The sequence below is a fragment of the Heterostelium album genome, assembly GCF_000004825.1.
Source record: "Heterostelium album PN500 unplaced genomic scaffold PPL_scaffold2, whole genome shotgun sequence".
Classification (NCBI taxonomy): domain Eukaryota; phylum Evosea; class Eumycetozoa; order Acytosteliales; family Acytosteliaceae; genus Heterostelium; species Heterostelium album.
In genome coordinates this window covers 3,192,245-3,216,624 of record NW_008805064.1, presented here as the reverse complement: position 1 = coordinate 3,216,624, position 24,380 = coordinate 3,192,245, and the positions used below count along the sequence as shown (strand labels likewise).

General features: G+C 34.4%; 6 protein-coding genes across 6 annotated transcripts; 4 read left to right on the top strand and 2 right to left on the bottom strand.

Annotated features, from left to right (window-relative positions):
* Positions 1 to 15: 15 nt before the first annotated feature.
* PPL_02557 (unconventional myosin heavy chain) lies at positions 16 to 8,526 on the bottom strand (the record flags this gene model as incomplete). The annotated part of the gene is made up of 11 exons (XM_020573539.1): positions 16 to 1,494; positions 1,529 to 2,692; positions 2,843 to 4,136; positions 4,226 to 4,831; positions 5,103 to 5,202; positions 5,241 to 5,775; positions 5,855 to 6,276; positions 6,355 to 6,690; positions 6,790 to 7,022; positions 7,121 to 7,305; positions 7,381 to 8,526. The coding sequence occupies 11 exons, from the start codon at positions 8,524 to 8,526 to the stop codon at positions 16 to 18; spliced, it is 7,500 nt and encodes a 2,499-aa protein (XP_020436634.1).
* Positions 8,527 to 9,751: 1,225 nt separating this feature from the next.
* PPL_02556 (uncharacterized protein) lies at positions 9,752 to 11,138 on the top strand (the record flags this gene model as incomplete). Its single annotated transcript, XM_020573538.1, has 5 exons — positions 9,752 to 9,965; positions 10,053 to 10,186; positions 10,260 to 10,664; positions 10,744 to 10,852; positions 10,939 to 11,138. 5 exons carry the CDS (start codon positions 9,752 to 9,754, stop codon positions 11,136 to 11,138), a joined length of 1,062 nt encoding a protein of 353 aa, XP_020436633.1.
* Positions 11,139 to 11,734: 596 nt separating this feature from the next.
* PPL_02555 (uncharacterized protein) lies at positions 11,735 to 13,979 on the top strand (the record flags this gene model as incomplete). The annotated part of the gene is made up of 6 exons (XM_020573537.1): positions 11,735 to 11,837; positions 11,912 to 11,948; positions 12,196 to 12,217; positions 12,623 to 12,655; positions 13,278 to 13,344; positions 13,975 to 13,979. The coding sequence occupies 6 exons, from the start codon at positions 11,735 to 11,737 to the stop codon at positions 13,977 to 13,979; spliced, it is 267 nt and encodes an 88-aa protein (XP_020436632.1).
* A 118-nt stretch (positions 13,980 to 14,097) lies between these two features.
* pldC (phospholipase D1) lies at positions 14,098 to 19,382 on the top strand (the record flags this gene model as incomplete). The annotated part of the gene is made up of 6 exons (XM_020573536.1): positions 14,098 to 15,640; positions 15,730 to 16,500; positions 16,638 to 16,987; positions 17,067 to 18,400; positions 18,472 to 19,251; positions 19,373 to 19,382. The coding sequence occupies 6 exons, from the start codon at positions 14,098 to 14,100 to the stop codon at positions 19,380 to 19,382; spliced, it is 4,788 nt and encodes a 1,595-aa protein (XP_020436631.1).
* A 184-nt stretch (positions 19,383 to 19,566) lies between these two features.
* On the bottom strand, positions 19,567 to 20,558 carry gtf2f2 (TFIIF subunit; the record flags this gene model as incomplete). Its single annotated transcript, XM_020573535.1, has 3 exons — positions 19,567 to 19,830; positions 19,929 to 20,279; positions 20,397 to 20,558. 3 exons carry the CDS (start codon positions 20,556 to 20,558, stop codon positions 19,567 to 19,569), a joined length of 777 nt encoding a protein of 258 aa, XP_020436630.1.
* Positions 20,559 to 21,245: 687 nt separating this feature from the next.
* Positions 21,246 to 24,279, top strand: PPL_02552 (uncharacterized protein; the record flags this gene model as incomplete). The annotated part of the gene is made up of 4 exons (XM_020573534.1): positions 21,246 to 21,397; positions 21,468 to 22,297; positions 22,504 to 22,545; positions 22,694 to 24,279. The coding sequence occupies 4 exons, from the start codon at positions 21,246 to 21,248 to the stop codon at positions 24,277 to 24,279; spliced, it is 2,610 nt and encodes an 869-aa protein (XP_020436629.1).
* Positions 24,280 to 24,380: the final 101 nt, after the last annotated feature.

Here is a 24,380-nt window from a genome sequence, read left to right as displayed (position 1 = left end):
TGATTAACGAATTTATTAATGTTTGTCGATAAGTTTTGCAGCTTTTCTCTTTTCTTTTTCTTTTCTTTCTCTCTTGAGGTTCTTTCGTCTCTCGAGTTCAGCTAGGTCCACCTTTGGTAGTGATTTAAAGGTATCGAATATCTCACCGATTTCATCACCTTGGTCGGTATAGAACAGTTTTCTGGTGGGGTTGACAAGATCACCAATTAGGAAACTGAACGAATCCTCACGGTATGTGAATCCAGAGACCTCCTCGATTTCCCAACGATCGATTTCATTTTCCATAGGTTCATCGTACAAGACAATCAGTGTCTGATTCAATCCGAACCAATACATTGGTTTCTGGTTGCGTTTGGTGAATATCGAGAACCATGTAGTTCCACTGTAGGGGAATGAGGCAGATCGCTCCAAATACTTGGACAATGCTTTCTCGGGTGTAATCGATTTCTGAGCGAGATGACTATGTGATTGGTTGATTTTCTGTACCCATTCACAGAGTTCCATTCGATTGATGAGCGTCGCGGGAATACAGAGTGAGACAGTATCCTCGGAAATGATGGGATTATCGGGGTTGAAGTCACCTTCTTGTGCCTGCAGTTGGAATGAAGCCAGTGTCAATGCCAACTCGATGGTAAGACCTGGAATTTTACCGGCCAACACATCATGGACACACTGATAGAACATCAGCTCCAACATTCCATTGCTCATAGAGAAAGAGGTGTGTGGAATCCATATCTTTCGAAGAAGTACCAGTTTGCCAACGATGGGTTCATCTTCCTTACGCGAACGCTTCTCCTTCTCCTCGAAAATCGCTAGAACATCGGTAATTTTCTCGTGATCCTTCAAACATTGTTCTTTTCCATTCCAATCTTTATAGATGGCAAATTCCTTCCAGTAGGCAAGATCGAGTTGTTCAGCCAACACCTTGAGTGCTTCGAGAGCTGTAGTCGAAGGTCCAATCTCAATGGCTCGCAAAGGACCGTTTGCCAACTGAATTTTACAACTGATCATTCTTCTCTCCTTGACGGCATGGATCTCCTTTTTGCATGGAGCAAACAGTCTTGGACCTTTGAGAGCGGTTGTTTGAAGCTTCTTGATACAAGTCTGAGAGTATGGGTTATCGATTTGGGTCAAGAACAAACGTAGATACGGGAAGAGCTCAGCTGTAGCTGGGAAGCATCCTGCACACAAACTAAACAATACCATTCCCTTTCTGATACCCTCATTGTTTGGATTGGCTGTGAGTTGTCTACAAATATAGAAATACAATTCATCACGAACCTTGGGATTGTTGATACCTTTTTGAATGATATTCTGAAGTAAACGACTCTTGTGTTCTTTTGGGGGTAAAGGATAGTCATCCATATACTTCATAACCTCAATAAAAATTGCTTCAATCTCTTTCTGTAATTCTATTGGTAAATCTGTTAAAAATATACTTGAATCCTGTTGAGTAGCAATTGAAAGGAGAATTTTGAAAATTAGTTTAAATATCTTTTTTCAAAATGATCTATTTGTTTAAACATACAGTTAAAGTTGTAGAATGTTTAAGTCCTTCTGCTAATTTAATGGCTGGTAATGAACGGAGTCTATTGATGGTATAGGTCATAAGTGGATGTTTAGATCCGACCTCAACGGATTTGGTGGTGAATGATGTTTGAGTGGTTGCTTGTTTGTTGGATCGTTTGCTTCTTCTCATACCAACCGATGTTCTCAGTGATATTTCATCGGTGGAAGTGGTCGACAGTTGGTTGATCAACGGCTGGACATAGTCGATTGGGAATGATCCGATTATGCCACTCTTGCTGGTACCGCTACACCATCCGTCATCGCCACGACTCTGAATCTGAATGATATCACCTTTTTTGAAACCAAATGAATCAGAGGGAGGAGTATAGTCGCGCAACGCCACTGCGTATTTGGCATCGGATGCCAAGTAGCTTAGATAACCGTTGATCAGCACCGCCATCTCAGAACACTGTGGACTATTGATACAAAGTTCTTCCTGTCCAATGGAGATGATTGTCGTTTTATTCTCTGGTTCAATGTCACACTGGAGAATAGAGGCATAGGGGAATGACTTGAGGACTTTGAAAGATTTCGACTTTCCAAGCCACTTTGGGAAACTTCCTCCGACCGACATCATCTGGTCTTGCTCGCCATTGGCATTGGAGCCAGATCCGCTCTCTGAATCCATTCCATCCTCACTTCTGGGTGTTGAAACAGAAGATTGATCGTCCGATGCATTTGGATTATTGCTATTCTTCTTTTGAATGTCGATTGTCGATTTCGCTACGATGTGAACACCATTGATATCAATGACCGTATGGAATCCATCTAGTGCACCAGATATCTCGATTTCACTCCATTGATCGATTTGACAATCGAGAAACAATGTAGATCCATAGAATGGTAGTGACATAATATAGTTTACAATGAGATTTCTCAGTTCGTCTTTGGAGAGAATACGGAGGTGTTGTTGGAACTCGATGTAATGCTCTTGGATCATGTCAGACCACTCTTTGATTGGGTGGAGCAGTAGCATCTTCTCGGGAATATATCGCTGCCAAATGTCAGCACTGGAGAATGGTTTCGAATTTTGAAGTTGGTCAAAGTGCTGTCGGAGTGCAGCCAATTTGCATAGATCACTCTCACGGATTGGCATGTGTCCTTTCGAGATTGCTTTGATAAGCTGATGGAACAAGAATTGAATATCAAATTTGTTGGTGAGTTGTTTCGTTGGTTTCAAAAACAACTGCACTTTGAAACAAAATTGGAACGGTTCCAATGAGATGATCTCACCGTTGTTGGGGACACCATGCGAGAGATTATAGAGATTTACAGATTGATAGTACGCTTCCCACTTTGAGACGACATCTAGAATGAATTCATTCTTGCGAAGTGAACGTTCTTTGTTCTTAAAGATTTCGAAAATCGCCCAAACATGTGACTCTGATCGCAGACCGGCCAACTTCATTAGGTGCTCTGTGACTTGTCCTGCGGTCGTAGTGCTGTCTACTTCAATTTCCTCACCGACTTCATCTGGGAATAGGAATAGAACCTTTAGATTGAGACGTCGTTGAACGGCTTCCACTTCTTTTTCGACGGGTGGAAGTGCACGTGGTCCAAAGGTGCTAATTGCTTGTAGCCTGTTGAATGCAATCATTGCGTATCCTTCATCATCGTGATCACTTCCACGATGTAGCAAGAAACTAGAGATATATTTTAGTAGCCTTTGTTTTGGTGCAAACGATCCACAACAAATAGCCATCAATTCCCATCCTCTAACCTTGTTGTCACGCTTTGGATGATTGGTCAGTTGCTTGATCAACTGGCAATACAACTCGTCTTGCAGCTCTGGATTCTCAAGTGCCAACTTGATTACATAGATAGCGATTTGAGCCATTGGCTTTTTACGTTCGGTATCGCCCATATACATTAAAATATGATTGAAAATATCGAGTGCCATTTTCTCGTGTGCTGGATCCGGAAGCTTGTGGAGTGGCGAAGTCAGTTTCTTTGAGAAACTCGATAGGTTTCCAAAGGAGATTGATTTCTTTCGGATCAACGACTTTTTAGCACGCAGTTCAAAGTTTTGTTTGGCATAGTCAACAATGAGGAACTCCTCGGCATCGGCTTGTTTGACGACAATCGACTTGGAGCGACGTCGTGGCGACATAATACCAACGGTGGTTTCACTTCGAAGATGAGGAAGCGATGCAGTCGCTCTGTAGATAGGCATAACCGGCGGAATTAGTTCCGGTTTCTTTGGAAGTGTCGAGGGAGAAGCGCTAGCAGTTTTCGGTGTGGTTTTCACAGAAGGACTGGCAGTCGAAGGAAAATAAATAAATGAAGGTGAACTTGGTGAGAGTTTCGGTGAAATTGGATGGGAAACCTTGCGAGTCAGTGGATTGGGTGTGGTAGGCGAAGGGTTGCTAGAGGGTGTGCGAGGCGACGGCATTGGATTGCCGGGTTGGCGAGGCGAAGGCAGAGGATTCGGACCACCGACAGGTGTGGATACTCCACTCTTATTGCTATTGTTGCTATTGTTCAAATTGATAGACATCGAGCTATTGTTCTTCTTTTGCGAACCGGCTTCGGCACTGCTACTCTCGAACGAGGGCATTGAACGTGCTCTATCGAAAATGTTGATGGGAGGTGGTTTGTTTGTGGTGGTCTTGGACGTGGTGATTCCAATGGTAATAGATGTCCGGAAGCATCATACAGTTGATTGCCAGTCGGTGTGGTAGTGGTTGAAGAGGTTTTGATATCACGCTTTGGTGAGATCGGTGGAGAGATCGCAGGTGACTCCATTGACGGTGACTCACTACATGGTGTGACAGAAGATGGAGATGCATTGGGTGTGTACATTGGTGATGGCATCTCCTTTCTTACCGAACCAATTCTGAGTGGAGGAACACCTCTAGCCAAATTTGTTGGTTTCACTGGATGAGTTGGTCTTTGAATATTTATAGTTGGATTGTTTGGAGTTGTTGAAGTAGTGCTTATACTACTAGTTGTTGTTGTTGTAGTTGTTGAAGTAGTGTTTATTGTTGATTCCACATTATTATTGTTATTGGTATTGGCTGTACGATTGTAGAATAAACGAGAGTGAATATTACTATTTCCAGTGTCGGTTGAGGATGTCAATGATTTGAAAGTTCCAGGCGAGGTGGGTGGCGATGTACAAGGTGTGATTTGGACAATCAAGGAAACTGGAAGTGTTGGTAAAGCTGTGTTGTTCTTGACGGACAGTGAGAGTTCCTGGCTATATTGTTTGGCCAGTGATCCACGAAGAAGATTCTGTAGCGCAAGAGCAGAGTGTTTAGTTCTGAGGAATCGGATGCGCTGAATTGACATACGCGCAAACGACTCGAGGATAATGACTGCCGCGCGAATCGAGTGATATCTTCGCTGCACCAAGAAACGTCTGGTACACTTTTGTATTGAGACAACCGCACGTTTCATCTGGAGGAAATTCTTGCGATCGCGATACATTCGCCATGTCTTTTGGATGGTGATTGCCGAGTGATTCCTACGCTTCTGTCGCTCCGACTCGAGCAGCGAGCCAAGAGTGTATCTCATAAAAATCCTAGAGTTACCGATTTGGATGCAAGGCGCCAGAATCGATTCTATCTGGATGCCACTGTCTCTCATCTTCTCCAGCACATTGGTCAACATCGAGGAGACACGCTGTTGATTCTGGAAGAAGAAAGAGAATCGCTCGAAAAACATTTTACTTCGATAGTTGATTGTATATCCAAACTTTTGAATGCGACAACTCTCGACCAATCCAAAGATGCGCACCTGTTCAGTGATAAACTTATTGTCAAACTGAGCCGATAGCTTCTTGGCATTCGGTTTGAGACAACGAACAAACTGAACGTTGGCACCGGCCGGAAGTGTCTTGATAATGGAGAGTGGTGACTTCCTGGATGTCAACTTGACGGCGGAGGAAGTTGGCGAGGAGTTGGATGTCGGTGAATTTGGCTGTTCCATCAACTCTTTCAATCCACTGTTTGTAGTGCCAGTGAATAACAGTTTGATAATCGAATTCCTATAGATATTGGAAGATCTGTGGAATATTTCATCACGATTCTTCTGAATGAATCCCTTGATGTCATAAAACACAGTTCCAAAAAAGTGTTCGACACCAAACTTTTTTTGTTTTACAGTGTAGAGATGATGTTTACCCAAGAACAAATTCAACTTTTCCAAAAAGATACTATCATTTGAATTCATATTTTTAGATTCTTGATCCAATAAACTTACAATCTAAAAGTATATATTATTATTAGTATAAATCTGTATGATTACTATCTATTGTTATTATTATTATTATATTGATTTTTACCTTTTGCATTAAATCAGCAGAATCAGTATTATCTTTAAAGACAATTGGATTGGTCCATTGTATTCTCTCTTTTTTATATTCGTCTTGTTCGTTTTTCAATAGTGATTGAATGTAGAGTTGTTGGAGTTGTTCCTCGAGGTAGTTGATTGAGAACTGTTCGTAGCCACTGAGCTGTTGATTGCTACCAGACTCGTGACCGAAAAGATCGAGCAGTCCAATCTGATGATCAAAAGCAGTGGTTGGTGCCAGCTTGGAATTCAAAATATCGATAATCCACTGAAACAAATTGTTATACAATGACTTGGCCAGAGAGTCTCTATTCTCCACCGCTTCATGTATTGTATTTGTCTTGTTTTCCTGAATGAGAATCGCTTCTAATTTCAAAGGATCGAATGAAATTGATTTTGAAATATCTTCCAAATCTTTTAAAATATTATTATAATTAGTACGAAATAATAATATAAACATAATCACATTATTAATATTCTATTTAAACTTACAAGATTTATCTTTGATATCAACTTTTGATTTAGATTGTGAAAATGTTAGATTTCCAAGATTTAAAATGAATGCCAAAGTACGAAAGATTAGGTCGGTCTGTGAGGTGGTGAAATCAAAGAAACTGAATGCCATCTTGAGACGATCGAAAGACTGACAATCGTTGATTTCATCTTGGTTGAATTGTCCACCCTGGTTGAGATAGTAGTAGCTATTCCACTCGGCCAGACCATACATTTGTTTCTCCTCATCACTGGTTCCCAGCAAGAATTGATAAAAGATATGAAAGTTTCTTTCTCCTTTCGATTGAAATGTAACTCTTGATTCATCAATAAAATCTAGAAATAAATAGTAAAATAATAATAATAATCATAAAAATGTTATTAATAATCCCATTATTTTCATTGTTTTCAACCAATATTGCTAACACAACTTACAATTAAATATTCTAGCACCTCTTATTTCACCATGATAACTATAGTAGATCTCAATGTATTTACCGAATCTAGAGGAATTGAAATTGGAGTTGGTCGAGCAATTTCCAAACGATTCGAGAATGGAACTCGACTCCAATATCAGATTCTCAATATTAGAGTGTTTCGGATTGGTAGCCAACAAGTAAAGTATAATCAATTTGTTATTCTCTGATTTTCCACTACCACTTTCACCACTACATTAATAATAATAATAATAATAATAAATAATAAAAATAACAAAAATTAGTAATCTTTATCATCATAATTATTAATATTATTATTAAGTAATTACCCTAAACATATAACTTGATTCCTATGAAAATCAACCATATCCAAATAAGCTTTCTCTGCAATCGAGAAGATATGTGGAGCTAGTCGAACTCCATTACGTTGCTTATAGACTCTCAATATATCCTGTGTGTAAATCGGTAATTTCTGATATGGATTGATTGAAACTAAAACCGGTCCTATATTTGTCTATTGAATAATAAATTGTCGTTAATATTGTTAGATAATAGTTGTTTAGATTGTTAATGTTTCAACACCACATACATATATAATATTCTTTTTATATCTTTGTTGTAAATTATTTAAAAGAGTTTCTTCGTCGATATCTTTCAGCTCGGATGCATCGTCTAGTCCGACTCTGTTCATCTCCAAGCATGATAGATCCAACTGTTGTTGATGGTGGTGGTGGTGGTATTGATGTTGTTGTTGTTGTTGTCCATAGTTAATATAAGAGTTATTCTGTTGGTTACCATTGTTGTTGTTATTGTTGTTGTTGCTGTTATTGACACCGCTCCCGCCACTCCCACTACCTGTATACTGAGGTGAAGTCAAATCGTTTGGTTTTGTCCTTGTCTCTGTCATCTCTTTTATAAATTCTTTAATCACCATTTTCTTCTTTTTCGTTTTCTTTCCTGTATTTATATCTATTGATTTATCTGTAGCTGTAGTTGTTGTTGCTGCTTTAGTATTATTGTTATTGTTATCTATCGAATATGTTGAGGAAGGTGAAGTTGAAAGTGAAAGTGATTGTATTACTATGTTTGTATTGTTATTGTTATTGTTGGTTGGTGTCATCGATGTGGAAGATGCATTTGAAGATGATCCAGATGCACGTAGATTCCTACTGACACCACTGTTACTATTGCTAATTCCGATATTTGATGTTGTTGAACCAAATATAGGTGAACTATTATTATTATTATTTGTATTTGTATTTGTATTGTTGTTTATGTTGAAAGCGTTCGGACTGCTACCATTACCATGGTAATTACTACCAACAGAGAGTGATTCAAAGTTGGAAATGGACAGACTTGGTGTTGATGCATGTCCACTCATAAAAGTGGGTGGAGTTGTTGTCGAAGAAGCATGATTATTATTGTTGTTGTTGTTGTTGCTGTTGTTGGTGTTACCAGTTATGACAACACCATTGATAGATGTAACTAAAGGTGATGAATTTGCAGATGTAGATGGTGCGTTATTGTTGTTATTACTGTTATTACTATTATTATTATTGTTGTTGTTATTACTACTTCCACCACCACCACCACTATATAAAGTTCTAAAAGGTTGTGTTACAACACTGAATATTGAAAGTGAAGGTTGAGGTTGCTGTTGCTGCTGTTGTTGTTGTTGTTGTTGCTGTTCATCTTTATTATTACTATTACTAATATTGGATTGATTTTGATACATTTATACAAAGATAGAGAGAGAAAGAAAAAGAAGAATATAATATAATATAAATAAAAAGAGAGATAGATAGATAATAATACTGTAAAAATAAATAAATAATGAATTTGACAACTAAACTACACAAACATAACTAAGTTAACCACAAACAAACTTTTAAACTTTTTTTTTAAACTTTCACACTTTACAATAACATTAAATCTCTTTAAATAATTCGCCAATAAATCTAATCTATCGATCGATCGATCTGACTATATAAACAAAGACCAACTAACTACTACTATGTGGCGAAGTTAAGAAAAAAAGAAAAGTAAATTTACTTTAGTTTATTAGTTAATATATAATAGTTTGTGTTTGTTTTGTTTTTTTGTATTTTATTATTCTTTTCTTTTTTTTTTTTTTTGTATTATTTTTATTTAAAAAAAAATAAGTAAATTATTTGATTATTATTATTATTGTCTTATGATGATGTTAATGGTGTTTTGTTTGACGATGTTGATTGATTGATGATGAATTGATAAATATTAATATTAAATCTTTAATCTTATATCAATTAATATTAAATTGTTGATCAATTCCTATTAACAAAAAAATGTATTATTATTACCACTTTGTGTGTGTATCAAAAATTATTTTGGTAAGTGATTTTTTTTTATTTATTTATAATTGTTGTTTTGATTTCAAAAACCCCAACAGACCACCACCATCAAACAATAAAAAACAGTTTTTTTTTTTTTTTTGGTCAGTGGAAAATGTTTGAAAAATTTAATGAATAAATTTTTTATTAATCACACATTATTACTTTGAAAGGGATAAACTTTTTTTTTTTTTCACTTTGGTTCTCTTTTAAAACAAATCAATTCAGGTTATATTAGTAATAAACTAAAGTCAAGTCACTCTTATTCCTATTATTTGTTTCTTTACAACTAATGATGATCATGTTGGAAAAGAAAATTTATAAAAATCAAAAACTTGATTATTTAAATTGTTTAGTGTGAGTTTTTTTAAAAAAAGTGTTTAAAAATAAATGATTATTTTTTGCAATAGCAGTCAATTGATTATGTTTTTTTTTCACCATTATCCATCCATTTTGAAAGAAAAGGGGATTAGTTTAGTTAATAAGTCAACAACGCTTTAGTAAATCAATAGTCTCAGAGAATTAAAATAATAAGTTATCATTTTTTTTTGTTAGTTTGTGAACAATAAAAATAAAGAAAGTAAAACAACAATGTCTGATACCGATAAAATCAATAGAACGTTCAACAGTATTAGAATCAGTAACAACAGTGATGATGAGTATGTAGATGATATACAAGTAAAGAAATATAAATATCCTGCTAAAGATGGACAGGATCTAGAGTTTGATATTACACCTGATGCTTGTCAGCGCTTTGGTTTCTTCTTTGGTCAGCTTGTTTCAACACCAAGTGGACCAGCAAAAGGTATGAAAAAAAAGCAAAGACAAACTAAATCTAAACCAACAACAAGTTTTATTTTATTCTAACATTTATATATTATCTATTATTTAGTTATTGGTGTTAGAAATGGACATCTTTGGTTTCATATTGAAAAAGATATTGGTGCAACCTATTGGGATAACGGTAAAGATAATAAATCGTTGATTGAAGATTTGAAAATTAAATTGGTTGAAAATCAATTTTTGGTATGTTCAACAATTAAAATTGCCTATGGTTGTACACAGAGGAGAGTTACTAATGTTTATTTATTTGCAACAGGAAATTGAATGTAAAGTTAAAGCAATACAATATAATGATAGAACAGTACAGATCGTTTTGAATGAAAATAAACCACAATCTATGTTGGTGGCTATTGCCAATGTGTTGTTGTTGCTCGGAAAGATCACATTCGACACCGAAGATAAGAATAAAGTAAAGATGAGCCAGATCGGTGCACTCGTCTACAAATACATGGAAGGACAATGCAAGTCCGACAAAGAAAAACAGAATGCACTCAACAAGTATCGTGAAGACGAACTCCAATTGCTCATCTACTCGGGCGTAAGCGATGTCAACGTAAAATTCTCTGCCATCGATCAATTCGAAATGAAATCGATCTACAACATCTTTAATTTCGTTAACATCAAGCTATATCATGGTTGGATCTATTCAGAGAATGAAGAAGTATGTAATAATAATAATAATTAAAAATAATATTATTGTTAAACATAAACTTACTTACATATCTATATATAATTTATAGGGATATGATATAATTATGGAACAAAATCTTACACACCACGATTTGGAAGCAAAGATGATAAGATTTATTGAAATATTCCCAACTATGTCCATTCAATTTGAACGTACTGGTAAGTTTAGTTGTTTGTTTGTCTGTAGTTTAATTGGTTAGAGTAATCTTGTATTAACATTTATTTACTTTTTTTTAACAATCCAGTTAAAGATTTCTTGGCAGGTGAACAACTGACATATGATGGTTACAGATCACTAAAAGAGAAACTTGAAAATAATCAGCTATGTGTCTTTTATAGAAATAATCAATTCCAAACTCTGAGAAAACAAGATAATGAACTTTACACTTTGGAGGTTGGTCAGAATCATTCAAACACCGCATGGAATAAAGTTGAAATCATTTAAACCATTTCAACCAGTGATTAAACATGTAACAAAAAAAACAAATCTTTAAGAAAGAGTGATACAGTGTATACTCTCATAGTCTTGCTCATCATTGTTCAACTCAAGATTATATACTTTTAAACCAACCAAACCAAATGTAAATAAAGCTAACCTGTTCAAATCAACGAAAAGAAAAAAAAAGTGTTGGCAATATTCATTTTCTTTGTTTAAGATACTGCGACTTTTTAATATGACACCTTTCGTCAGTTAAACCAAAGAAGTGTTCCACTTTAACTTTTTAACAATAGCTCTTACTTTTGAGTTGTTCTTTTTTTCTTAAACATAGAATATACCGTGAAGTCTTTGCTAATAGCTTGATAATCTAATTTGTTTATAAGTAGTAATCTATTCTGGAGGTGTAATTCCGTTGGAGGTCTGTACAAGAACCGATCGTTTGAAAGTTTGACTGTACGATTGTACAAGTATCTCACGATTACCTTTTGGGTCATACAATACTTCATAAAAATAGTAGAGCGATATTCGAGTTGTTCCATCAAATATCTGACTTGGATTACTCAATGAAGACCAGTTGGAGTACCAATTGCTTGGACTGAACTATGCGAAGACATAAAAAGAGACGAGATGAGATCGAACTTGACTCTCTTATAAGAATTTTTGACTATGTAGAAAAGATAATAGTAGATAAAATATTAACTTCAAGTAAATGATTCAATAAAATAAATAAATATTTTTTTTGATTTAATTTTGGTTGTTGAGCTTGATTGCAATTTTAGTGGAAACTTTAATGTCGATGGTCTCTAGTTTTATGTTGTAAGTCTTTCATTGAATTGATTTTTACATTCCTTTAATAATACTACAAAAATATAAAAAAAAACTAATGGAGAGTTATTTTAAAAAATGTATTTTTGTTTAACCAATTATTATTATTTGTTTTTTGCCTAATTACAAACCAATAAAGTCGGCAACTTTATTAGTGTTACACTACATTTTAATAATAAGAATATACTCTCTCATATATATAGTTGAACAGAATATCAACTTCAAGTTTTATTTATAGTTTTAATCCAACCAAACCAAAAGTAAATAAAGTTAATAAATCAAATCAAATCAAATCAAATCAAAAAAAAAAAGATTGGAAGATAACAAAGACGTTAACTTAATCATATTCTTCTTAATTATTGGATTCCTTGTGGTAAACATTAAATAAATCATTTGAAAATTTTCAAATAATGAAACTTTTAAAAAAACAATTATTGTTTGTTTTTTTTTGTAAAAACTATTAATATTAAATTTGGTTCAATACCATTTTAAGGAATTCAAAAAGGATCTTTTGTATTAAATAATATTTATTTGTTTTAGCATCATCTTTTTTTATTCAAAACAATAAGTGAATCAGAAAATTATCTTAATAAAAAATAACACTTTAAAAATTAATAAAAAAAATTTCCAAAATTGGTATTTTTGAATACCTATTTTAAAAAAAGGCAAGTGGTGCAAAAAATGTCGATACAAGTCATGTTTTATGTTGTTGTCAGCTGACACATCTTACTTTCATATGTCATTGTGAATTTGATTTTTACATTCCTTTTAATTATAATTACTCTTGCTATTACTAATCATATTCATTCAATTTTGTATAATTGCTACAACAAAAATAATGTGTAAACACTAATACCTTTATAAAGTAAAGCCTGAATGTCCTTACTGTATTGGTTTTTTTTTATTTTATTAGAAAGCCAAAGTTAAAAATAAATAATAAATTATATAATAGTATATTGTACACTGATATAATAGGTTGTTTAAAAAAATATAATAAAAAATAAATAGAAAAAAAAGTAAAAGAGTAAATGTATGTCATTCCTCAAAAATAAGATTAATATTTTAACTCTTCATTGAAATATTTAAATTTTATGTGTTATATAAATAAATATTAAATATAATTATAATAATAATAATTTGGTTGGTATTTCTTTTAAAAAGAATAAAATAAAATAAAATATAAATCAATTAAATAAAGTGTCATCTTTTTCTTTTAGCTTGTTATGTTATACAATTATTACAGTTACTAGTTTTATATATCTTATAAATGAAAAAACAAAATTCATTCTATTATTAGTTTAAGGTTTTTTTTTCTCTGAGAGAGAGAAAATTAAAATACTTCAAATGGTTATCGCTCACGTAAAAGGTTTAGATGTTGCTATGTTTCGTTTTATCAAAAAATCGACCCAAAACTTTTTTTTTTACTTTTTTTATTTCATTTTTATTAGATTGCGCTCTTTGCTCTCGTTTTTTAATCCACCGATTTCTTTAAAAGTTACCACCTGTTCGCTATCAAAAAAATCATCAAAAAAATAAACAAATTAATTTGCTCATTTGATTAATAAAAATTATTTTTATTTGATTTTTTTTTATGTTCTTAAACTGTGTGTGTTTTTGATCCACAGACAGAGCAAAACTTTAGTGACAATTGAAATCATTCCAAAAAAACACACACAAACCAAACAAAATTATCTAAACATCCACACCACCACCTCCACTTTCACCCTAAAATACACAGTTTCACAAAAATAACCACCTCACACAATCAAACTAATTAATATAACAAACCAAACCAATCCTCCCATCAAAGCATAGTTGAGCAAGTTATTTTCATTTTTGTTCACTTTTTCCACACATTCACATACATCAAGTACATATATAATTATAGTGATATATATCATTTAATCAAATCAAAATATAGTAGTAGTAGTAGTTTTACTAATTTATCAACTTCGTATCTCTTTTCTCTTTCTTTCTTTCTTTTTTTTTTATTTCACTCTAAAAATTTTTTTTTTAGATTAGATTCGATACACATATATTTATAAATATTAGAAACAGTTAGAATTAGTTCAGTTAAATACAGATTAGATAATAAATCTGATAATAATTATTTTTTATATTTTCTTTGAATCAAACTGAGATGGAAACTCCCCATTCAACTGGAGGAGTAGGTGTTACAAACAATGGAAATGATGGTGATGTTGAACCTTTAGCATCGTCGTCGTCGAATGCAACAACAATCACTACAACAACAACAACTACTACTGCAGTGATACCTACTCCTACTCCCACCACCACTACCAACAACGGCAACAACAATAGCATTGGCAGTAGTGTAAACAATAGTAGTAGTTCATTTCTTAATACAAATAGCCTCAATAGTAATCGTAGTAGTATGAATGGTAGTCATGGAAGCAGACTCAGACAAAAGTTGAAATTAACAAGTAGTAGCAATGGTGTCAATAGATATAGCAATAGCAATGATAAACAACTCTCAAATTCATCTTCGTCTTCATCTAGTGCCAACAATACAACTACTGTCATTAGTAGTACTACAACAACAACCTCATCTTCGAATAATAATAATAATAATAATTATAATAATAATAATAATAATAATAATAATAATAATAATAATAATAACAATAGCAACAATAGTAATTCACATCTGAAAGCACCTCCTCCTTCACCTACACATTCACCTAAACATCATAAAATATCAAAGTTTGTTAATTATAATTATTATAAAAATAAATTGAAACCTAATAAGCATCAAAATCAACAACAACAACAACAACAACTACAACAAGCTCAGCAACAAACTCAACAACCAAACAATAAACACCTATCCAATGCTACAGATAGTAGCGGTCACCCAAATCCATCGACATCACCATCATCATCATCCAAATCAACATCTTTTTTAAACACAGCAGAGACACCTCATTATCTTTTACCAGATCCTATAAAACAACAACAACAACAACAACCACAACATACTCATCATCATCATCATCATCATCATCAGGAACAACAACAAGAAATCATAGTAAATAATGCACATATTGAAACAATGGATAGTAGGTTCGTACCTAATCCACTACCGGTATCATCAAACAATGTTTTACTAAAGGATAGGAACAAAACGTTGGTACTGGACAGTACAGGTGCCAATAGACACAGTGGCGGCGATCATTTGATGTTGGACGAAAAGAATCTCGATGAACTCTTCTACCAGATTGAATCACTCAATCTCAATGGAGAAGACTACTCGCCGTATCACAACGGCAGTGACAGCGATACCTACAGCGACAGCAGCAGTGCCTACAGCTACATGAGTGACAGCAATATCAGTAGCAGTACCGCTGCCACCAACAACATGCCACCGACCAACTCGAACACCAACAATCCAAATAGCAATAATAGTCACATCACCACAACCACTACAACTCAATCCGGACCAACCTTAATAACAACCACCACAACAACCACCAACGCCAACAACAACAATCACAGCAACAGCAATAGCACCAGTAGCACACCCTCTAGAAGTCATACATTTAGTGGGCATGTAAACAGTATGAAAGCAGCTCTATTCACACCGCCACTACGACGTCATTTGGCACCTAGAAAACGTTCGAATTCGACCATGGTCGAAAATCATCTTTATAAAAAAACATATTGTAAGTGTTATTACAACAGCTGATAAAGTTATTTTATAACTTAAAATATCTAACCAATATTTTATTTATCTGAAAATATATTTATTTAGTTGCAAGAGAAGAATTACATAATCTATATAATCTATTTAGAAAAGATGAGATTTCACTACAGGATTTCTCAGAGTTTCTTATATTTCAAGGTCTTTGGTTTCTCACTAATCTACCACATGGTATTAATATATTGTCAGAGATTCTGGCGACCAGTGAGCACGATGAGAAGTCAAATACCTCGACAACCATGATCGACGATATGATTCAACAGAAACATAAACAACAACAAGCAGAACAACAAGCAGAACAACAAGCAGAACAACAGAAACAACAACAGCAACAACAACAAAACGAACCAACCGAGAATATGCATATTTCAACACCAACAACATCCGATACAATACCGAAAGCAACAACAACAACAACAACAAGTACCACCACTACAACAACAACCACTAGCACAGCAGCAGCAGCAGCAGCAACAACAACCACATCGACCACTACAACATCGACTGATTTACCAACTAACGAACCAAATAGTCCGTCTGGTCCAGAGATTGATGAAATAGGTGCATTCAGTTATCAACTGCTGTTGGTAAAGAACTCTAATATTTACAGTGGAAAGAACTTACAGAATGCCGAGTTTAGCTATCTAAACAAATCGGTATTGGTCAACAAATGGCGTAGTGTCATCGATCGACTCGTACAACTACTCTTTATTTACATTGCCAAGAAGTTTCAACTTGCACCCAACAAAAATCCATCTATATCACATATTATTGATTTAATTTCAATTATGACAAGAGGAACTATTAAAGAAAGATCTGAATGTAGGTGTAGTTTAAACAACAAAAATATATTAATAATCAACTTATATATATATATATATATAAGTTATAAACAAATACTAATGCATTTTTTACTATTACTATTACTATTATTATTATTATTATTATTATATTTATAGTGGTTTTTAGAATTTGTAAAAAGAAATCAGAAGAGTATATTTATAAATCAGAGTTGTTAGAGTTGGTTAGATTAGTAGATTCACTGACGGTTTTCAATGAGTTTGGTTATGGAAATATTGGAACACCAGAGGAGATTGTCAATACCATTTTCAAAGAGTCTTCGAGTAATCTCAATTCAATACAGAAAGGTGCTGTTCTAAAATCAACCACCGATTTCTATACCAAGGAAATGAATGCATCCATGGTACACGATGCATTCCTTCGTCGTGCCAACGTCAACCCAGATCTACCGAGATGTTTCGGTTTCTTTGATCTAATGTATTTTTGTTTAGTTAAACCAATTGAAGATGTAAGTTATATTCAATTAAATAACATTAATAATACATTTCTAATAATAATAATAATTCTATTACTATTATGCCAACTAGTTACATTCAAATGTAAAACAACAACAATGTGCAGGTTATCTTTATAAAGTTAAATATGTTGGATTCTTAAAGTATGCATATTCACTACGTTACTTTGAGTGTAGGAATGGATTTTTGATTGCCTACAAACGTTTGTCTAGTAAACCGTCAAAGGTCATCTGTTTGTTCAATACCAGTGTAAAGGTGTTGCCAAAGGAACATCCGAACCATCACAACTATCCTTCGATCTTGAAGAAAGTGCTACGCTCCAATGCCAAGGAGATCGAGGAGAGCAAGGATGCCACCGATTTCGTGTTGGACACATTCGACAAGGAGTATACATTCATTGCCCTCACCACATCAAAGGCATCGATGTTTGTCAATACCATTCGTTCCAATTCGAAAGGATCATATCGTTTTCATTCTTTTGCAATGCCTCGAGACGATATTCAGGTCAACTACTACATCAACGGTTTGGATTACTTTGAGCGTATCTACTACGCCATAAAGAATGCGCGAAACGAGATTTTCATTGGTGGATGGTGCATATCGCCAGGTATCACTCTCATCAGAGATCCCAATTGCAGCGCAGAGGAAGCCGACCGATACAGACTCGACAAACTACTCTTTAAGAAAGCAGCGGAAGGTGTTAAGATCTATGTTTTGATCTGGGACGAAACAACGCTTGCCACTGATCTAGGTTCGCGTTTCGTAAAGGCATTGTTTGAGAAGCTACACGCCAGAAACATCAAGGTCATCAGACATCCACCGTTCGTTCCACTCTCGTGGTCACATCATCAAAAGATTGTAGTGATCGACCAGGTTCTTGCATTCCTCGGTGGACTTGATCTGTGTTACGGTCGCTACGACAACCATTTCTTCAAACTAGCGGATTCCGAAGAGAAAGTATTCCCTGGACCCGACTACATCAATACCTGCATTGTGAAACCACGTTCGAACGAGCGCATCTGTCTTATCGATCGTAACAACCACCCGAGAATCCCATGGCACGACGTCTCTGTTTCCGTCAATGGCAATGCTGCGCGTGATATCGCCACCAACTTTATTCAACGTTGGAATCACGCAAAGAATTCGAACAGAGACTACAAGAAGTATCCATATCTCGTTCCAACACTGGAACCACTGCCACCAACCAACGGTACTTCCAAAGTGCAGATTGTCCGATCGGTATGTGATTGGTCTGCAGGTCAATCGCTAGAGAACTCTATCTACAAGGCATACATCAATCTCATCAACATGTCACAACACTTTATCTACATTCAGAATCAATATTTCATTACATCCGTTGGAACACCACAGCCAAACAATCAAATTTCATTTGCATTATTTAAAAGGTAAATATCAATCAATCAAACCTATCACATTTACAATTGAATGTTTATATTAACAATTTATTATTATTTAGAATTGAAAAAGCAATTTTATGTAATGAGGTATTTAGAGTTATCGTTTTGTTACCGGTTCATGCAGAGGGAGATGTCAATACTGCTGACATTCAGTTGATTGTTAAATGGACATTCAAATCGATTCAAGGTATCAAGTCAGAACTCTTGGCAAAGTATCCACAAGTCGATATCGATCAATATATCTCTTTCAACTCCATGAGAAACTGGTGTATCAATGGTGATGTCATCTTTACGGAGCAGGTCTATGTTCATTCGAAACTGATGATCGTTGACGATAGAATTACAATTATCGGATCGGCAAACATCAACGATCGTTCGATGAACGGCTCGAGAGACTCTGAGATTTGTGCGGTCATCGAGGACAAAGATATGACAGAGTCGCGAATGAACGGTAAGCCATACATGGCCGGTTCTTTTGCACTACGTCTACGTCTACAGCTCTGGGAGAATCATCTTGGTCTAACACAGAAACCAGATCCCATCATGAGCTACGCCGTACAGGATCCAGTCGTATCGTCGACCTACAATGAAATCTGGCGAAGTATCGCAACCAACAACACTCTGATCTACAAACACACATTCGGAACCTATATTCCTGACAATTGCCGTAAGATCTCACAGTTCAATCGTGACGGTAGAATACCATCCAACATAGTAGAGCACACCATGCTCACCAGCATCAAAGGTTACATCATTGAATTCCCATTAGGAATGTTAGTAGAAGATGGTGAACCATCCTCTGTCATCTCTGACATCATCACCAGTATGAAACTTGTCATGTAAACTAAATGTAAATAAAAAAAACAACAACAAATTCCTTTTTTGTGTATTTTATAACAAAAAAATATATATATATCTTTTTTTTCAATCTTTTTTTTTATTTACATTTCTTTACTTTAGATTAGATTAGATTAATATAATATTAATGATTATTAAACTGTCTAGATTACTATTTTTTGTTGATATTTTGTTTTCTTTTCTTTTCTTTTCTTTCTTTTCTTTTCTTTTCTTTTTCTTTTCTTTTGTTTTGTTTGTTTTGTTTTGTTTTGTTTTGTTGATTGTTGTTTAACTTGTTTTTTTAATTTGATAGGTTGTTAAAGTCCAGGTTTACTAGAAATGGCACCTGGTTGTGTCGATGTTTTGTATTCAGGTTTGATTTCATAACTGTTTCTGTGTGAACCTCTCTTGTGAAGAGTACAAATCTTTTCCAATGTTTGTTTCAACCAAACCTGTGGTTGATCAGTATAGGCAACGAGATCTTTAAGTAACCAATATTGTTTCTCACCAAAAGCCTTGAAAATAAGATCAATAAGATCTTCTTCTTGCATTCTTTCTCTTTTATCTTCTTGTGATTTACCCTATAAATATAAATATAAATATAATTAAATAATAATAAAGAGATTAGTAATAATTAATGATTATTAACAAATATCTAATAATAATGATGATAACATACTTTTGGTTTAGTATAAACAGTTGTACTAACAGCAATCTTGGCAGGATTAGAATAGACTCTATGTAGTTGAGATCTATCGTTAGCTTCGATAGTCTTTGATTGTCTGGTCTTGGTGTTGTACGAGGTAGTTCTACTCTTCATGAGCTCACGGTATGCCGGTGATGATAGATCCATTCTGACGTCACAACGCAAACCAATGCTACCTTCGAATGACAATGCATTCTCTGTATCCTCTGAGAATATCTTTATTGGATTAGAGTCTGGTAGTGGTGTAGTAACCAACTGTAACTCTTCACTCGGTACATAACCATTGTTATTCTCTTTATCTTTAAAGTTGATAGATAATGACAACTATTGTTGATTGATTGATTGATTGTTTGTAATAAATCATATTAAAAACAAAGTTCATACTTTTATGTTATTATATATAAACTTATTTATATATCTATAGATTTGATTGATATTTACATTGTTTGAAGATTTAAAGAATAGTTTACCAATTTCAGTACCACCACCAGCGGTCATCCAATGATCAGCGAGATGCTTTGGTACTTTGATTAACCATGCTTGTGTTTCAACATTGTCTGTATTGATTTCACCTACTAATGCATCATTACTATCTTCGCTCATTACTACTAATTTAATTTATCAATATGAATATACACCAAATAAACAACGATTATGTGTATTGTACAAATTGAAAATAAAAAGACAACAATACTTTGTTTTAAATTTTTAAAATTTTTGAAATCTTGGTGGTCTTTGACAATTTTATTTTTATTTGTTAACAAATTTGAAAGCCAAATCTTGATTTTAATATTGCACACTTTGCGGTCATCGATCAATATCATTAGTAACAAATGTTCTGACTCTTTTTATTAGTTTAGTAAACCAATTAGAGATAAGGAGATTGATTGAGCATTCACTCGTGAGCATACTCTATATGAGCGCATGCCAATGTCGTGTAGGATGCGTGTTTAAACAGATTTAACAAGGATACAAGCCGAATATATTTTTGTATTCACTATAATTAATAGATTTAAAGAGAAACAAGTATTCTAGAACATCCAAACCTTCAGGCAGAGATCAGAAATTGGAAGGTCCAAACAGATACCGTTGAGCGCTCTATAGTCAAACATTTTGGTTTTTCTTTTGATATATAGTATTAAAGAACACTTTGTGATGGAGCAACTATTTAAAATTTTCGTTTTTTTTTTTTGTAAATTTTGCAATAGAAATGACTGGATTCCTAACATTGTCGTCATCTTAAAAGATATTAATATATTCTTTAAGAAACATTGTAAATGATTTATTAATATGTTAAGATTAAATAAATCAAATTGTAGATCTACTTTAAAATATCTATCTTGTAATTTACACCTTAAGAATGTAACTACATCTACATCAGAATCATTATTTAAACATTCATATATAACAACATATAATTCTCATTTAGCAAATAATAAAAGGTAATTTTGATTATCATCACTTGTTAAAATTTATATAAAAATTAATATTTTCGTAAATCTATTATAATAGATTCTATTCAACAGATAAACTCAAGGATCTGATTTATTATAGAAATGAAACAGATGAACTTGAAGATGATGAAGAAGAAGTAGAGATAAAGCTTGATGAACTACAACAACATCAACAACATCAAGAAGAGGGTGAAACAATTAAATATAATAGAATAGATGATAAGCATTTGGAACACCTTGATTTCGATCATATCGATAATGAAAGTGATATACTCTCTGCAGAGGCCGAACATTATAATAATCAGATGTCATCACAATCGATTGATGATACTCAAGCTAAACAAAAACAGCTTTTAGATTCCTATAGAGATACTATTGCAAATGACGATAGTGATCAATCTGCTTCCCCATCCGACAAAAAGATAGAATCAATATTGGCAGTCGAGAACTTTCGTACTAGGATCAAATTGCTGCTGGTCAATGGTCATTTCGATGTGGTGATGGATGCATTCAATCAGTCGTTGAATGTACATCCCGATCACAGAGGTGATGTCTATCATCTGATAGAGTTGGTCGTTAAGTATCTCATTCTCAACAATCAATATTCAAAAGCAGAGAGATTCCTCAGTGACTCTGTTACTTTACACCCTGCATTCCTAGAGTCTGACAACATCCTAGTGATTCTACGTGATCTCCGTTACTTTGATCCACAATCCAACTTTATTCATTCGATTCTCAACACTCACGTAGTGATCTCACAGGAACAGCTATTTAAACTTATCAACATCTATCTTTCAATATCAGAAACATCGGTTATCAATCAGCTGATGTCGCGTATTCACCAGCCAAATGACACATCGCCACAAGTGATCTACGAGCGACTACTATGTATGGCTATCGATAACAACGCATTCCTTGTAGCTACTCATTGGATTCAGCATTTCATTGTTGAGAACAATGCCACTCCTACACTCCCCATGTTTCAAAAGATTCTTATGTTTATGGTATCGAAAGGACGTGGACCCACACTGGTGAAACGATTACTGGTCAACAAAAACTATTATGCCATTGCAATTCTAATTATTTATAACGAGTTGAAACATGGTGTTCAACACGAACATATGGCCAAGTCACTGGTAGATATGTTGTTCCAATACGAAGGAGACAGAGTCTCCACTCTAATGATTGGAATCTATCTGCAGCTTGGACTATATGATAATGCTCTGGAATGGTATGATAGACGTATCACGCAATTCAATCTATCACCAAATTCCAGTATACTAGATCTACTCGTAAGATATCACAAGAAACATCCGATCGGAAACACCACAACCATGCATTCTCTGGAAGTCAGTCCAACTCGATTCTGGCAATATCAATCAAAGATGATTCAATTCTCAGAGGAACATTTGGCAGAACAGAAACAGCTCAACAATGAAAAACAGTTACCACCCTTGACTCTACTAGGTGAAATCCATCAGCTGGAATCAGGTGCCACCGAATTGTATCTCCATGGAATGTTACCAAAACAATGGATGTACAAGAAAGAGGAACAAGCTCGACTTGCCAATATCGTAAAGACTAACAGTATGAAGCTATTCACAGACTGGTTGATAGCAGGTGGTCACCAATCAGTTTCATTGATTGAATTGGTCGATGCAACCTGTCGACTTGTTCAACACAAAGATGCAATCTCACATCTACCAAATATTGTCAAACATCTCCCACATTCATTGAGATGTATATTTATCAACTCTTGTCTATTTAAACAATTTGCTCGGCTCGATATGAACGCTGCAATCTCAATGATACAAGAAGAACCAGATAAGATAATCTATCAAAACGATCTGTTCAATTCAATTATTATCGAAGAGTTGTTGGAGCGAAAAGATTTGGAAATGGCAACACAGATCATGTCGAATCCAAACTGTAGAATATTGCCATCGTCAATCAGTCGTCTTTGTCAGGTGTTTATTGACAACTCGATTTGTCCCTACGGATTGATTAGAAGACTGCGACATAGCAATCCAGATATGATTACATTATATAACGTCGAGTTGAATTATCTTTTGGAGAACAATCAACTTTCTGAGGCACAGGAACTCTATCGTACAATGCGACGTGACACTCAGACCTATCAGATTGGTATCAAACTCTATGCCAAGCTGTATCCAGATGTAGTGAACAACTATGGACTTTGGAAACCATTCATGAAGATGTGGGAATCTGACGTCAAACATACTCTCTACAATACGATATTCAAGTTGTTGGATCCCAATGGAACAGGTGAGAATATTGGTTTCATTGCAAAGGTAATCGATGCCGACCAACAGTATTTCACTCCATCCAGGAAAAACCATGATGAGTATGGTGTGAAGAGTTCATTTGTTCAACAGTATATGGTACTCAGTTGTAGAAACCAACATAAAAAGAAGGTGGAGATGTTCTTGGATATGAACACTAAATTCTCTAGATTGGTACTCAAATCAGTTTCAGACTCGAATCTGATTGTCAAAAATAAAAGAGCTGACAAAAAGATTCAACAGAAACTATCGACAGCAACGCAAGAGAATATCATCCTGAAGATCAAGCTTCGAGAGCCTGCCAAACCTCTGCAACCCGAGAGGACCAATTTCCTTGTGAAGCACTACCTTTTGCCTTTGTTGGAAGAGAACGAATCGGCCATAAAGCAAATAAACAGCGAGAGAAAGAGTCGTGTGAAGCATGAAATCAAACAACGTCCATGGAAGTATAAATTGACAAAACTACCAATGTTACCAGGTGCTACCAATCCTTTCGTGTTCAGAATCGATTCAAAGGTACTGAAAAATCTCACCAAAGAATCAAAACCAAAATCAGAAATAAATTAAATCCCCAAATGATTTATAAATTATTAAAAAAAATAGTGATAACCAATTCAAAATAGTTATTCAAAAAAAAAAGTTTAAATTTTTATATATATTTATATAAA